Below are 17,266 nucleotides of genomic sequence, written 5' to 3' on the forward strand. Positions count from 1 at the left end.
AGAAGTACTGTAAAATCAGCACTATTCTTGCTGTAAATTTCCTGTGGTTATGTGGCCCTCACAACCACAATCACCTGTGGTTGGAAGCTTGCATAAATGGACCCAGGGAGGGGACTTCTCCCCATGCAGATGGGTCCTTGAATGAGGGGCCAGCATGTGTCACAACACCCTGTCACACACACTTGTACATAATTTGCATAAAACTGCAGTCTGATGAAGTAGAGGTAAAATTCTGGACTTTCCTCTGTTGAAGAATTAACACAAGCTTTTAGGCAAATCAACAGGCCTTCTCCCATGGTTTTATCTTTATTCTTCTTCATGGGGGTGCATTTATACAAAGAGGTAACCATGGAAGGATCTTAGGAATGATTTCTCACCCCACTGTGACATTTCTATGCTTTTAAAAAAATACCAGACAAGTGTATAAGCTCAATTGACTTTCGGTGAAGCTGTGAAATGACCACATTGCCCTGCTAAAAGTGCTCACCAGGAGCAGTTTGTAATTTGCCTAAAAGGTTGTGCAACCTAAAATCATTACAAGGTATGGTAATTGTGATCAAGTTACTTTTGAGCACTGATACCAGTTAAATTTAAACCAGAATGAATCATTTCTATAGCCAAGGATTCCTCGAACTGCTATGTACTGATTCAGATATCTGCAAGTGATGGGAGACTTTACACGATGGAGCATAAGTGTGTGGAGGCACAGAGTGCTACAGATCTAATGTATGTTGTGGACACTCCACCTACAGATATGGAAGCTACTCTGTTTGAAGCTACTTCCTTCACAGCTAAGACAAAAAAGAGTGCCGGTGCCATAATTTGCCTGTTGTGGAGATGTGACCATATCACTTCTTCACCATATCAAGCCTATAACAACGAATAAACATCAGAAGTGAATGTCATTTTTTTCTAAAGACCAAAGATGTTCGGGAGATAGAAGAAATATTGAAAAGCAAGGATTTTTTAAAAGCAAAAAACAACAACTTGTAAACCTATGTTTGGGCAGATCCACTTTAGCCTGCAGCTGAGTTAATTCTCTTTTATTTTAAAATATATTCTATGCACATTGCCTTCACTTTGACATACTAATATTCTACATATAATAACCTCTTTTTAAACGTAGCAAGGGGAACATTCCATCTCATGAGTCCACATGGGCAGTCTGAAATGGCATACTTTAGCAAGACACGGGCTTACCAACATCCTCCGCAGCTTGTGACAACTAGGTCCATCTCTTGCTGAATATTAAGCCTTGCATATCAGTATTTTCTCCATCTCCCCCAACACCCTTGGCAAAGTTTCATGGGGCAACACAACACATTGTTTTCCCATGCTTTTGCCTAATAGTGCAGTAACAGTGAGTGTAATTATTTTAATCCAACAAAAGGTGTGCCAATCATTCTCCTGATCAATTTTCTTGAACACTGATTCTATAACTTTCTTGAATACAAACCATTCACATCTCAGCTTTTTGTATGATCTCAATCACAATGCAGTCTCTACTATTACCTTGGAATAATAAGCAACCTACAAATGATAGTAATCATTCCTCCTCTTCTCATCAAAATGTACTTATTTTAACCTGAGTTTTATTATTATAGTCTTACTGCCACTGATAATTTAGAGCCTTTGCATAGCAATAATAATCCAAATGTGTGTGTTTTTTTAAAAAAAGCTCATGGTGTCTAAAATGAAGTATTTTAGATATATATCACAGGTAAAAAGTTTTCTGTGTATAAAATTGTGTTTAATTCTGCAGTAAAATATTTCCTCCCAAAATGGGCAGTCTAAAATATCATGACATTATTTTGACCTGCCCACTAGGAAACCTTTTAAAAAATCCTATCGACTAAATGCATCTGAATTAAACTTACATAAACTCAATGGTTTGAATTTTTTGTAAGTTAAAAAAGAACAGAATGCAAAGCCCAATTTTAAGAATGATATAAAATGCACTGATAAGTAGATGTACTACTATGTTTTATATTTAGTGCTGTAAATGAAAGTGCCATTTTATTAATACCAAAACTCTATGCTATACTTGACCTTTGGCTCGCTTAGGACCAGTTCACACAGATCATGTTCAAAGTCAATCATCACCAGTGGAACTGGGGGGATCACACAGTCCTCCCCTACACAAGTAGATCCTTTAGTGAGTTGGGACCCGAGTATGTAAAATGCCTACATCAGTGAGCCCCACTCACTGAATCCCACCCCTTGTTCACAGTGGATGGATCATATGAGTGGCCAACATTCATGACTCTAGTTCACACTAAGCATTCTACATGTGGTGCCCTCCCATGTCATCCTAAAAGTACATTATACATGTGGCATAATGGAGGATAAAGTTCCATACTCATATGCCCTTCTTGGGTCCACACACATAATTGCCTACACAAGTAGTTCCAGTTGCCATTACCAGGGAATTGATATGAGCTGAGCATTATGCATTCAGTTGTATTTACACCTTCAGGACTGGTTCTTGAACATCCAGCAGGGGCATAAGTGTGGGAAGAAGCAGCACATGGGATTCTAGAACTCCACCAGCAGAATCAAGGAAGGTTGTTTTTTTTTTAAATGGCTCGTTTTCTCTAAAGAACTTCCACACATTTTTTGTCAGGTTTTACTTGTATGCATAATCTGTTCTACATGTGTATGATTAAAACATCTCCCTCTGCCCCCACCAAAAAGAATCACTCTCAAATAGCTTAAAAATGAATAATGCCAGGTTTCTTGAAGAAATGCTTTTGGGCTCATAAATCTATGTGTGATACAAATCCCTTTTCCAAATCCCACATGCAAAGGAAAGTCCAGTTCATCCCTCCCCAGGATGCTATCTCCATGATGAATATACCTGTGCCCAGCACCACACACATCAAATCAATCTTGGGTTCAAAGTGCCTTATGAGAAAATGTTACCAAAAAAAATGTTCAAAGATTTAAGAAAACTTAACAAGGGCAAATTCTGTTAAAGATAAACTGAGTGGGCTTTTGTATCTTATTTTCGTTCTTCCAACAACACATGTTTACTGAAAATAAGAATTTCACATACTGGGTCGCTGGGATTGTACTGGATGACGTACTCTATCTGTCCATTGGGACCATCATCTATGTCTGTGGCACCATTGTTTCCAGAGAATCCTGTAAAGATGGTAGTTCCAACTGGTGTCAACTGCAACAACAAAAATGATGTGCACACTTAGGAACCCTTGAAAGACAGAAGAAGAAGAAGAAGAAATCCAAGTAATGGTTTCAAGTAAAAATGTAGTTCAATGATGTGCTGGCAATGCTACCCTGTCAGACAATGTTACTGTATGAATGTATTGCGTGCACAAGCATTTCAGCTTGCCAGATGGAACAATCTCACTCTCCTTTTCCTGCATGCTGTTCTGGAGGTTCTCCTGACCCCAAAGAGCCAATTTTGGAGGAGTGGGGACACAGAAGGGAGGAGAGGGGAAGAAAGCTGCACTGTGCAAGCGGAAGTCCTTGCACAGAGCTTCCACTGATGGGGCTCATTCAGCTAATCCCACCCATTATCCCTATTCCCAGTTCAATGTTCCTTTTTTAAAAATAATAATTAAAAAAAACCCTCAAGAGAAAATAGGGAGGCTAAGGGCACTTCGAGTGCTGATATTTTTAGGTAGGATTCAATCTCATAGTGGCAAATTCACATTGTGCAGTTAGTTGACTGAGAGCTCTTGTGCAACAAACCCACTTCCTCAAAAGTTTTGACCTTTTTTTGCAATTAAGTGACAGGAAAATGAACTGGAAACCGAAGGATGCAACATCATCTAACCTCCCCACAAAGAAATAAAATGGGATGTTTGTTAAATAGCCAACACCATCTCTATCCCTGCAAACAAATCAGGATGAATACTCAATAAACAAGCTGTCTGGAAGTGTCAATAGGTTTAATCACACACTGCAGTCCATGAATGGTTTGCACTCTAAAATTAAAGAAATACAGGTATGTGAGAGAGTGAGGCTAGTTACAAATGAGGAGAGGCAATTATAAGGCTGCAAAACGCTACTGACTGGTTGAGAGGAGTAGAGGCAAGTAGCACCGTCCAGTGTGAGCTATACTGACTCAGATGAGCAAGAGGAAATTGCACACCATGGCACTTTATACCATTTCAAGGAACAGTGAAATGCAAAAATTACACTGCAGGCTTTCACAACACAATTACATCCACACGTGCATCAAAGTAACTACCACCGTGTTCAGTGGGGCTCACTCCCCCTGGTAAGTGCATACAGGATTGTAAAGGCAGTCACATTGTCACCTTTAACTTCTCTTGTTCACATGCCAGATATCATTTTGAGAGAAATATATGTTATAGTATTTGTCTGAACAATTTTTAGCAATGTGGAGCTCTGCTTCCTACCAAAATTTTAGTTGCTTCCACATTGAAGTTACTACAAGTTGCAAGGATGAGGGGAAGACTTATTAGGCACTTCTAAGATTCAGAATCCACATGTAAATGCTACTCATGCTGATCCCTGTGCTGTTCAAACTACATGTGTATGGGTTTCACAGCCTCGTGGAGAAATGCTATACGATTTTGCAGAAGATTATGCCTATCTTCTTTTTCTCCTTCTTTTCCAAGTACTGTCTTGGTTTATCGCTTAACCACCAAGTCACAAGTATTCAATCAGTTCCCATATAGATGTAGTATTATAAATTGGGGGGAGGGGAAGACTCCCCCAAAATATCTGGATTCAGTAAAGGATTAGAATCTAAGGAAACCCCTAAATTCCTGGGTCTGGTAGGGGTTGGAGTTTAAACCAGTTTTTCCATGTCCAGGAAACCACCTGGCAGAAGAACCATCAAGAGGTACCCACTGGAATGGCTCACCGATTAACCCCCTAAGAAGGCCAAAGATGATGAGGTAAGCAAACAGGAAATGTGTCACTTATGCAAGCCGGGGAAGATAGGCAAGAACACAAGGCGGGCAGTCTTCAGAGGTTAGGCTGCAGCAATGGGAGGAACAGGACCCTCTTGGGATATGAATACTCTGCACTCTCTGCATCTAGACACAGGTTGCATATATGTGTAAATAAACCATATACAATAAAGACACCACAGACTCTACTGTGCCTCACTGTTCCAAAAGGAAACAAAGATCCTGATAAGCATGCCTGGTACCCCTGGAATCTCAGACCGCTCAGAGATTGGAGTGCCGTGTAGCACTATGCTTATTCAGAACTACAGTGGTGCCTCGCAAGACGAAATTAATCCGTTCCGCGAGTCTCTTCGTCTTGCGGTTTTTTCGTCTTGCGAAGCACGGCTATTAGCAGCTGAGCGGCTTAGCGGCTATTAGCGGCTTTTAACGGCTTAGCGGCTTTAAGAAAAAGGAAACAAACTCGCAAGACATTTCGTCTTGCGAAGCAAGCCCATAGGGAAATTCATCTTGCGGAATGACTCAAAAAACGGAAAACTCTTTCGTCTTGCGCGTTCTTCGTCTTGCGAGGCATTCGTCTTGCGAGGTACCACTGTATGGTCATTAGAACGTTAACAAGACTTCATCATTCTGTATGCATTTGCCAGATATAAACATTCTAAAATTGATTTCAAAATTCTACCACTGAAATTCAACTGCCCATACTCTCTCTCTCGCTCCAATTTTTCAAAATCTGCAATTTTTCAAACTTATTGAAATATAAAGCCCACACTTTAATGTTAGTACCATTCCTACATCAAAAATCTGTTTCATCTCCGTCACACAACATACACTTGTGAGAATAGTTTTTACAACTCCCAGAAGCCAAACATGACACCCTGTCTTCTGATGGGAACGACTGCTGGTTCTTACTTCACTAGTGTAGCACTGCAGGAGTTATCTAGAGCATTATGGCAACAACTCTTGATATTATAGAAATATGTTTTTCAGAAAATGAATGGCAAAGCTTAGTATCAATCAGAACCATTTGGTGAAGAAGTCCAAAGAACATTGGAATATAGGAAGATGCATTATACTGATTCAGACCATTGGCCATCCAGCTTATTACTACTGTCTTTATTATTATTATTATTATTATTATTATTATTATTATTATTATTATTATCACCACCACAAACACTACCCAGCAGCAGCTCTCCAGGATTTCAGATAGTGGGTTTTTTTTTTTACCACTGGGGTACAGTTCTCCCCAAGGGTCAAACTTTACATGGTTGCATTTAAACAATAAATGCCCTTATAAAAAGTACCACAAAAACATGAATAGGACCAGGACCAAAGTGAGCAGGGAGGGCTTTAGCTCTTTAGACCTTGCCGACATCCTGTTACCCATTGGCAACAACGGGAGCATCCCTCAGGTGGTGGAGGGTGGGGTTGGCACTTGGATCCTGGCCGAGGGGAAAGGAAGCGCCAGTGTTCACAACTCACCAAAATGCTGAACTGCTTGTGTGTCAATGAAATGAATGGGGATTGCACAAGAGCACCATAGTGTTTTTCCTGGATGGCCTCTCTGTTAATCAAGAGATTTTAGTTATATTGCATCTCTTCTGTTGCCATGGACTTCAGGGTGACCTGGGTTAATAATTTTAATTAATATGGTATTAGTTAAAAACAGTAAATTACTGTACCATATGGAAAGCATGTTGTGTGCCAATACAGCAATTAATCAAATTCGTGGGTAGAGAGAAAAGATACATGGCTTAGATTTATTTTTATTTAAATTATAAATGGCTCACTGAAGACTATAAAAATATAACTGATTGCAACAACTGATGAACACAACCCACAGCAACATGTACACATATTTTTCAAATTCTTTTTTTCCATTTATCACACTTCTTGGATTTTTTTTTTAAAGCAGTTTGTATTTTTACTGATTTTGTTTCAAAGGGGATTAAACAACCACGCACCCCACAAAAAATGTATCTGGCAGATACAATTATGAAATAATTGCCTGCATATGAGAGCCAGGATGGCAGAGCTGTTAGGCTGTTTGCACTTGGACGACTTGGATTCAAATGCTGGGTTGTTTGGGCCATGAAGTTTGTTGGATTATTTAACTCAGTCACACTCTGTCTCAGCTTAAAAACACCCACACAAAAATCACTGAAAACCCTCCCATGTTTATGGAGGATGCTATACTGCTATGATTTTGAAAGCTGATATTGTTCCTTGGACAAGTTATGCTCCCAACCACTATTTTCAGAACAAACAAAAATATAGCTTAATAACAGAATCAGTTTGCTTGCAGAGAGCCTTTCGGAGAGATATGAATATGATGCGTGGCTTATTTTTCAAGAAGCTAGTAGTCATTGCTTACACTTAGAGAATATTTTATTAGAGAATGTTATTTGCTTGCCACTGGCCTTTGGCAGAAGGAAAAAATGCACACTATCTGTTTTGGGTAAACAGAACACAGAGAGACAAGTTGACTGTGCCCCTCCCCATTTCTAAGTAATTGCTTTCATAATTTTCTCCCCATGGCAGTAAATATTGTATGATGAGTACACAAAACTCCTTGGTTTAAATATTGGATGCAGGAGAGTTTCAGAAGGATTTTAGATACTGGTGTCAGTTGAAGGTAAAAATACCAGATCTGCAAAAATGGATAATTCTTTATTTTACTATGAAGGACTATTGGTTCATATAGTCTGAATTCTCTATTTCAAGCAGGTTCTGGATCCTATGGAAATCAGTCAAATATTGGTAAACAAGGTTTACCAAAAGGCTATCAAAACAGCACCCTTCTAAATGGCAGAAACTTGCTCATAAGAGTAGATCAGGGATTAGAGAATCTGAAATTCAGGGGGCAAATATGGCCCTCCAGGCTTCTCTATTTGGTTCTTGGGACTCTTACTACGCCACACCCATTCTCCCATAGGCCACACCCCTCATTTGCCCTGCTCCACACACACCTGAAGTCCTTTTGCCTGGTTGTGTGCATGTTTGTGTGTTTGCATTTCCTTCTTAACTCTATTTTTCAGTTTCTAAAAATGCATAGCAAACAATCACCATTATACTGCTACTCCGATAAGCATTCCATGTATATACAATGCAAATAATACAATCAAACTTTAGGTAAGTTTGTCAATAGCTTAAAATCGCTTACATCCATTAGGTGGTTTTGTAGGGTTGCCATACATCTGGAATTTCTTGGACATAGCCAGGATTCAGTCACAGCAAAGAGTGTCTGGGTGGAATTTGCTGAAATGTCCGGGAAAATCCAGACATATGGCAACCCATGCTGGAAGTGTAGATTTTGGCAAATTCCCTTAAGAATAGATCAAAAATGCATTTTTTTAAAGAGATCTTGTAAAAGAAGCTCAACAATTTTTGTGTTCGGATTTTCACTTTTTGAAATGTGGCAACCCTAGGTTTTGTGTGTTCTTGGACTATGCAAATATGGTAGACATATTTGGAGATCGGGGGGGGGGGGGGAAATTTTAGCACACTGCAAAATTTGGAGCAAACCTATCCAGTCTGCATCTGACATATCATGCCCAGAACAGAATGTAGACATGTGGATTGGATCATGTGTCTACAGACCTTTCCAGAACGCAGCTAGTTATGCTTTAAATTTGTATGAAGTGGGCTTTCTTTCTTTCTTTCTTTCTTTCTTTCTTTCTTTCTTTCTTTCTTTCTTGCCTGCCTGCCTGCCTGCCTTCTAGCTGCTTGCAATGTCTTTTTCGCTGTATGATTATCTGAGAAGGTGTAATATATCATAACGTACCAATGCGTCCAGGAGCTTTTTGCTCCAAGTTTTCAACTCCACCCACAAAGTCCCTGGTAGTCATATACTGTACAGGGAAGGGAAGGGAAGGAAAGAGAAAGGTGGGGACATGCAACAATGGACTGCCACTTCCAGGGCGTATTTACTCAGACATTTTCAACAGGTTCTTTTATGTAAAAGAAAAGAAGTATGATGTAACCTCTTTTGGACCTCATAAATGTTCATTCAAAAGCTGTTAATTTCAAACCTGTTGAAAACATGTGGATTTCTAAAGTGTTTTAAATGATTTTTTTCTTTAAAAATATCCACCCAGACATGGGATGGAATAGATTCACCAGTCTACTTGTGTTCAAGGGACCCATGTCTGATCAAGACTATTTCATCCATCTACTTTGGCTCTTGCTCACCCATTGCTGGCATACAGTCCCTCCACCAGGGACTGAAAAAAAGTTATGCCCTCCAGGAGGAAACTATAAATGTAAAAGACTGACATTCTAAAGTGGAGCAGCCTCTTTCTACCCTGGAGGTGATAGGTCCTCACACAAGCCCCAAAGAAGCACAGATGGCAAAATTAGGATGGCTTAGATGAAAATGGACAGATAAAATCAGCAGAGCATGTGATGCTTGCAAAAATAAAGAATTGACCTGTTTCAGTAGTTATGGGGGCACCCAACTAATTTCCCCCCTCAAAGATGCACTTCAAGTTTCAGGGCAAGTTCGATTTCCAGCACTCAAAACAAAGTATTTGGTTTTTCTTGGAAAATACAGTTTTACACATGTCACGCCTATGTCTATCACCTCCAACAATACAGAACCCACAGTCTATTGTTTTTATTCCCATCATTTAAAAAGCTCTTCATAGAACTGTGATTTTGTTGAAGAATGTAATGCAGATGCAATGAAACGGCTTTCCTACAATTGTGGTTTGAAACATTCAGTAAGCTCATTCATGCCCATACCTGTGATCTTTCGTCATTCAGTTACCAGCATATGCTGACCTTCAACCAAATGCCATGAAAGCACTCCGTTGAAAAGTATAGTGTTTGACTTAACAGTACATCCGGTGATAATGAATATTCTGTTTGTGGTAGTGCTATAACAATGGTGCATTTATTCATGAAGGTCATTGCTTGATCAATGAGGAATGGTGTAAGGTAAGTCATCACAGTATGTCTCAATAACAGGTGGCATTTTCAGAATGCTGATTTGAGGTAGCAGTCTTCTCTTACTTAATTCAAAATGTTTAAAACATATTTTTTTTAAAAACCTCTCCTCAAGGTTATAAAAATATGAGTGTTGGTGCAATCAGAAATTTAATCATGGCAACCAACAGCAAAGGATATGCAGTGAACGGAAAGCATCCAAAATGAACCCCAAGACAAGAGAGAACGTATGTCAAGATGCTGAAAAAATATAGATTTTATTCTCAAAGTAGTCCAGTGTGTTTCAGGCAATGCTTGTTTAAAAGACTTCTGTGGATCAAGAAGCAAGAAAGCAAAGCCCTGCTGGCTACTAGAAAGAGTGTGGGCTACCAAGCACAGCCAATCTTTGTAGAAGTCTGATTGTCTGAATCAGGAGATGTACAGCATAAATAGCTTTCAACCGCCACCTCCTTTTCACATGGGCAAATCTCAATTAAAATATACCTTCTGCACATCTACATTATTTCAATCTGTGTGCTTTATTGAGTCCTGCGAAACTCCCTGAAAAATAAAATAATTCAAAGCTCTTTTAAATCACATTGCTTCCCCCAAAGAATCCCAGATTTGCCCCCTCACAGAGCTACAATTCCCAGCATACTTAACAAACCACAGTTCCTAGGATTATTTGGGCAAAGTCATGTGCTTTAAATGGATAATGCACATCTAGCTAGCCTGTGGAACACACAGCCAAGGGATTAGTGTTGAGACCCAAACTGCAGATAAAGACACTTCAAATAATAATTTAGAGGCTGCAGTAAAGGGTAGGAAGTTGGCATTTCCAAAACCCAACAAAACACATCCTATGTGTGCATTAAGTAGGCATTTCCTCTTATGGCCTTTTAGGACATGAGAAAAGCCGCCTCCCTCTTTCTCTGGAACAAATGCACAAGAAGGCTTGGTAGCAATGAGTTATATAGTTAGTGCCATCAAGATGACAGAACTGGAAAGGTTAAATATTCTTTCAGGAACTGTCAGGTGTGATAGTAGTAAGTAATTTACCAGTCCCATCTATAATATTCTGAGGGACCAGAGAAGGCCTTTAACTGCAAACCTACCACCAAGGGAAAAAGAAAATTGCTAGGTGGACAAACTAAAGTTGTACAATAGCACTCTCTTTAAGTGCATGTTAGAAAATCACATCATCAGTATGAGGGGAGGGGGAAATTACACCAGAGGCATCCAAGGAAGAGACTGCTCATCAGCTAGAGGTTAGCAAAATTTTGTCTGTTGGAATCTTCCATATAATATGTCAGCTCTTCTGAAGCCTAGTTACCTTGTTAATTAGTAAAAATTACTGAATGATATCAGTTAAAACAAAACCTTAGTACCAATGCAGACCCTCCAAGTGTCCTTATTTTCCAGGAACATCCCTGATTTAGAGAAGCTGTCCTGGTTAATGATTTGATTCCAGAATGTCTTGCTTCTCCTTAGGACGTCCCTATTTTCATTGGAGAAATGTTGGAGGGTATGGAGATAAAATGTTGGAAGGTATGGAGATGAAATGTTGGAGGGTATGGAGTTATCCAACTCCCGAGCTGTCTGAAGGCAATCCTATACAGGGAAGGGTTTTTTTTAACTTTTAATGTTTTATTATGTTTTTATATTTGTTGGAAGCTGCCGAGGCAACCCAGGAAGATGCATGGGCTATAAATGGTAATATTTTCATTATGGAATGGGGTGTCCCTATTTTCACCGGAGAAATGTTGAAGGGTATACCAATGTGTCTTCCTGAAATGCTAGTATAACACTGGTGTGCTGGTATGATTGCTAGCACTGCCTTCTCTAAGCAATGATTTATTAGCCAGACAAGTTTTTTAAAGAGTTCAGCCCTTATGCCCCTCATTTTCGGTAGTACACTTTTCAGGGACTGAAAATATGCATCAAGGCTACATTCCTTAAGCCTATTACCCTGTAGCAGTCTCATTTAGGCTAAGCTGTTTTCTTAGACTTTTTCTAAAACCCACATGAAATTATATAGCCCTTCTGTGAAACCAAATAAAAAACTTTGAACAGGGAGCTCTCTTGAAGCTCTATAGCCCAAATCATGCCAGCAGCTGCTGGTGTGACTGCCCACAAGAAAATGGGAAAGGGACATAACTGCATAGATGAGCAACTGCTTTTCTTGCAAGAGTTCCCAAGTTCATTCCTGTCTGAAACCTGGGAGAGCTGGATGTCATATATGAAGCTGGAAAAGGCAAATCCTGCCACATTCACTTCATAAGGCTGTATATGGGGCTGCCTTTGAATAACCTTCAGAACCTTGCATTGGTCTAAAATGTGACAGCAAAGTTGCTCACGGGACCATCCCATTTGCTGGTGAAAGCATATTGCTTACATTTCAGAACAGGTGCTCTTGTTTAGTAAAACATTTCTGAGACTGATTCAAAGGGCTGATCACCACCCATGAAGCCCGGCACAGTCCAAATCCTGGAAATCTTAAGGAATACCTGCTTCCTAAGACCCAGTGAAGAGGCCCTTCTCTGTGTGACAAAATGGGATGAAGCAAGAGTGGCTGCAAAGTGTTAGAGGGCCTTTCTGGGCCACCGCTGACCACTGGGGCTTCATCTGGAACCTTCATTTTTTAGATGTTATTAGTTGGTTAAGACAGCTTTGTTTAGGCAGGCCCTTTAAAAAAAGAAAAATCTCATGTAATTTTATACTACACTGATGTTTTAACTAGCTGCCATTTTGCCTCTTTAGTGTTTTGTCTTAACTTCCTGGAGCTCTAATTATTTTTATTTATGTGTTTTTACTGCCTTGAGTTATTTCAGTGGCAAGGTGGGGATAAATTATATTCATACTCAAAGCTGCATTACGTGCTGATCTTTTTTAAAAATGCCAACACTACCATCCTGATTTAGCAAATACAATCTGTCTGCAGAAACAGGTTTCTGTAGCTGAGTCTTCCCTGTCAAGTGTGCAGAAGACTAATGCATGGGCTGGGAGACCACATCCAACTACAACATAAGGCATGTAGAATCCTCATTATACCAATGCACCCAAGCTTGTGCACTGTCTGTATGCAGATGCAGAATCAAGACTTCTACACAGTTCATTGGAATTGTGAACCCTTAAGTTCAGTGCAGAGAAAACGAAGGACAGCTAAGATGGTTAAAGCAACTTAAAAACACAGTTCAGCACTTTTGGAGGCAATCCTTGGAACACCTATGTGGAAGAAAGTCCCATTGAAATGAAAATTTACTTCTGAGCAGTGGTGCAGCATGGGAATAGAAGAGCAAACTGATTAAGCTGCAGGTGGTTATGAGAAGAAGAAGAAGAAGAAGAAGAAGAAGAAGAAGAAGAAGAAGAAGAAGTTGTTGTTGTTGTTGTTGTTGTTGTTGTTGTTGTTTGGATTTGATATCCAGCTTTTCACTCCCCTTAAGGAGTCTCAAAGTGGCTAACAATCTCCTTTCCCTTCCTCCCCCACAACAAACACTCTGTGAGGTGAGTGAGGCTAAGAGACTTCAGAGAAGTGTGACTAGCCCAAGGTCACCCAGCAGCTGCATGTGGAGGAGTGGGGAAGCGCCAGATTACGAGTCCACCGCTCTTAACCACTACACCATGCTGGCTCTCTCTTCTAACATCCACTATATACTAGAAGCTAAATTAGACTAGTTCTGCCAGTAATTCACATCTGGGACTATTGTATAACATCCAATATTTTTAAAGCAACATGTAGCTGTGTGGCATCAATTATTTCATGCCTTACTGTACACTATAATAAACAAATTCCATGATTAGGTACTCAGTTCTGAGATGACATAACTGACATACTGCTACAGATATACGGAATGTTCTTATGACATCCTTTGTCACACCAAATTGCCTTCCTGCCAATTTCCTTCTGACAGTATACTGCGAAATACCTTGTGAACTATTGCCCCTTTCTCAGGGTAAAGAATATTAAGCAAGGCTATGTAAAAACAAAATAACAAAACAAATTCCACCTCTGTGTGCGTGTGTGTGAAGAACCTAGAGTCCCTCTCTCTACTCATCACTGGGAGCAAAATAAGAAATGTGAATATGAATGAATGGTTTGCAACTCAGTCAAATATTTTAAAAGGTCAAACCAAACTTGCCAGCCAAATTAACACATCGAGGGACAGATTCCAGTATTCGAAACAATAAAAACTTTCCTATTATCTAGAAAGAGAGGGAATGGAACGTCAACCAACTGGGCACAGTAAAATGAGATACCTTCCACCATGTCATTGCATCAGATGCCTAAGTGTTTAATACTGGGTGCATTTGTTTTAATTGTGCTCAATAAGATATGAAGAATATCTGTCACTTCAGAGACCTCAGGGACTTTCCATCATTATATCTGAGATATATTAAATTTAGAACACCTTGGAAAATTTTGGAAGTACACATTTAAAATAGAAACCCATGGTGATGTCTTATACAGAGTCAGTCTGTTTATCTAGTTCAGTACTGTCTGCACTGACTGACAACCAGGGTTTCTCCAGTGTTTTAGACAGGAATCACTCTCAGACATACCTGGAGATTCCTGGGATTGAACCTGGAACTTTTTGTTGGAAAAGCTGTAATCCAAATTTACTGGAACCCTTACGGGGAATATTGTATTATATATTGTACAGTGGTACCTCGGTTTACAAACTTAATCTATTCCAGAAGTCTGTTCTTAAACCAAAACCGTTCTTAAACCAAGGTACGCTTTCCCTAATGAGGCCTCCCGCCGCCAGTGCACTTCCACCGTTCAGATTCTGTTCTTAGACTGAGGTAAAGTTCTCAAACCAGGACACTATTTCTGGTTTTGCGAAGTTTGTAAACCGAATTGTTCTTAAACTGGACTGTTCTTAAACCGAGGTACCACTGTACTCATTTATAACAATGTGATGTGGTTTAATTATGCTTCCTGATTGCAATATTCACTGTAACCAATATATCTTTGCCTTAATATAGTGAACATAGGAACAGAAAACGCTGCCTTAGACTACATAAGACCATTGGTCTAGCTCAAGTAATGTCTACACTGACTGGAAGTGGTTTCTCCATTGTAAATTGTTTTGTCTGCTTCTGATACATCCTGGATTTCATCATGTCTTGAGCCACTTCCTCATATTATTTTGATTATTTCACTGGAACATCGAAGTCCTTCATCCCTATAAAACAGTCTAACATTCCTTTAGCATGTCACCAATTCTTCATCATTCAAGCATCAGATTGTATCCACTTGCCAGATCTCAGGATGTCGTAAGAGGAAAGTTGCTTGTATAGCTTTGCAAGAAGAATAATCTGTATGTAAGTTTCAGGTATCTTTTTATCATGACATCTTTTTAATTTGACAGCCTGCAATAAAAAGCATCTACATTGTTGCTCATCTATGTCACCTGAAGGTTCCCAAATAAAAGGGGGAGGACAGCCAGAGAAACTACTGCAAACTGTCTAAGTGGCTCTTTTTAGAAGACAAACTACAAAAGTTTATTGCTGCCAATTAACAACAAGACATTCTTACATCCCTGGGAAAAGTGGAAGCATTGTAAAGAAAAGAGAACCTTATCTACATATGGAACACTTAAGCTTTAGAAATCCACTTCAGTAATTTATGTATTAAATTAATCTAATTTCCATGAGATGCATTCATTACTTTCATGGCCTATTAAGCCTTATTAAGGCAATAATATTAATAATAATATTAATAATAACAATATGTTACTGAGGACCTCATAGCAAAGCAAAATACAATTTACAGGTAATTATCACACACCAATATGCTTCTGATGCTGTACATACAAACTGAGATTAGTGATTTAAACACCAAGGTGGCGTGGGGAGAATAATTACACTGGAAATAGAAGAAACTCACTTCGAACTATAATTTCCACGTTCACATCTTACTACGGACTATACTTCCAACAAAGGGGTCAAACTATACCTAAGAATTATCTTCCAAAAATAGGGGGGGAAATGTTATCCATAAAACAACAACTAAAGGACAGCTACTATCTTCTTACTATCCTCAAATCAAGGCAAAAAACCCAACACATTAAACTCTTGTAACTAACAGAATAACTGGATCTGAATATTCTTAAACAAGACTGCAATCTTGCCCTTAGAATAAGAGCTAAATACTACATCAACAAAATGGTTTCTCTCAAAATGGAAGATCAGTAAATTTTGCAGTAATTTCTCCCAGTAGTTATTACCCCAAAACACACCATGGTCTGTTAAGGCTGGCATTGAGGCATACTAAGATTTATGACTGTACAGGCTAGTAATGGATTCATTGACCTTCAGAGCTACCTCATCATAATAAAATTCTTGCAACTACAAAAGAACCAATGAACCAATGGACTATTTAAAGCATATCAATGTAAGCTATTGCTATCCACTCTCACCTTAATCTTCTTTTCTCTTAGCTAAACAAACCAAGTGCCTTTGACTTTTCCTCATGTGGCATGCTTCTGAACTATTTATCATTTCCATTGCTTTCCTTCAACTCTTTCCCATTCCGACTGGGTGTGACTGTTCTGTGTCCCCAGAAAGTTTGCAGTTTAGTTTAATGTCAGTTGCTAGTGTAAGTGATATGCATTTTGATTCCATTACACACACACACACACATACACATACACATACACACACACACACACCATGTCTGGGAATGGCTGCAATGATAATATGAAGGTACTGCATACAATACCATTTATTTTCCTTACACTACCTGGTATGGCAGTTGCTAAACAAAACCCAGTCACAAATTATCAAGTTTATATGGAATTATAAAGCTCACAAGAAATGCCCATATTGTAAAGAGTAAAGTCATAAGCAATACAATAAGACAAATGTAGAGATAGATTATCAGTCTCTAATAGTATTAATTTTTACCAGGCAACAACAGTATTAGGTTGCTGTAGTTTCAACCATTCAGAAGTACCCCACCATGGGTGGGGAAGCAAACAGGGACTGATTATTCACCAACACAATGGATATGGCTTAGAAAACAAGAGCGAGAGAAAGTGCAGCAAAATGAAACCAGCATTTCTTCCTATGTACATTGAAATGTAAGGTTGTTATCCTACTGTAGTTCACATGGCTACCAGTAGGAGGCCACGTGACCTGAAGCATGACAACAGGGTGGCACACATCCCAGACGAACAGCTGAAAAGAGGGGGAGAGTGGTGAAGCATCTCTCCTTCCATTACATACAGGTGCAGTGAGGTTTAAAGGTGGGAGGAAGCACTTTAGAAACTTTCTGAAGCACCTTCCCCTCCTTTGAAAGGAGTTGAGGAGAGCTATGAGGGGAGTGGTTGAGCTGAGCTGTGATGGGATAGGCAAGGGAGTAAGTGAGGTGTAAAGGGAGGAGCAGTTGGTCAGGTGTTGGGGAAGATGGGTGTATGACAGGGTTGTCG

General features: G+C 39.4%; 1 protein-coding gene across 27 annotated transcripts in view; it reads right to left on the minus strand.

The window, feature by feature from the left end:
* Positions 1-17,266, minus strand: part of PCDH15 (protocadherin related 15) — a 633,377-nt gene that overhangs the window by 216,021 nt on the left and 400,090 nt on the right. For 25 of the 27 annotated variants that reach the window (XM_083614042.1, XM_083614038.1, XM_083614050.1 and 22 more), the window contains one exon: positions 3,056-3,175. The exons of the other annotated variants lie outside the window; for them this stretch is intronic. In XM_083614042.1, the coding sequence (XP_083470168.1) occupies positions 3,056-3,175 (120 nt within the window). The remainder of the gene's footprint in view (positions 1-3,055; positions 3,176-17,266) is intronic. 27 annotated transcript variants of the gene reach the window in all.

Source organism: Podarcis filfolensis (assembly GCF_964270895.1).
Source record: "Podarcis filfolensis genome assembly, chromosome: 5".
Classification (NCBI taxonomy): domain Eukaryota; kingdom Metazoa; phylum Chordata; class Lepidosauria; order Squamata; family Lacertidae; genus Podarcis; species Podarcis filfolensis.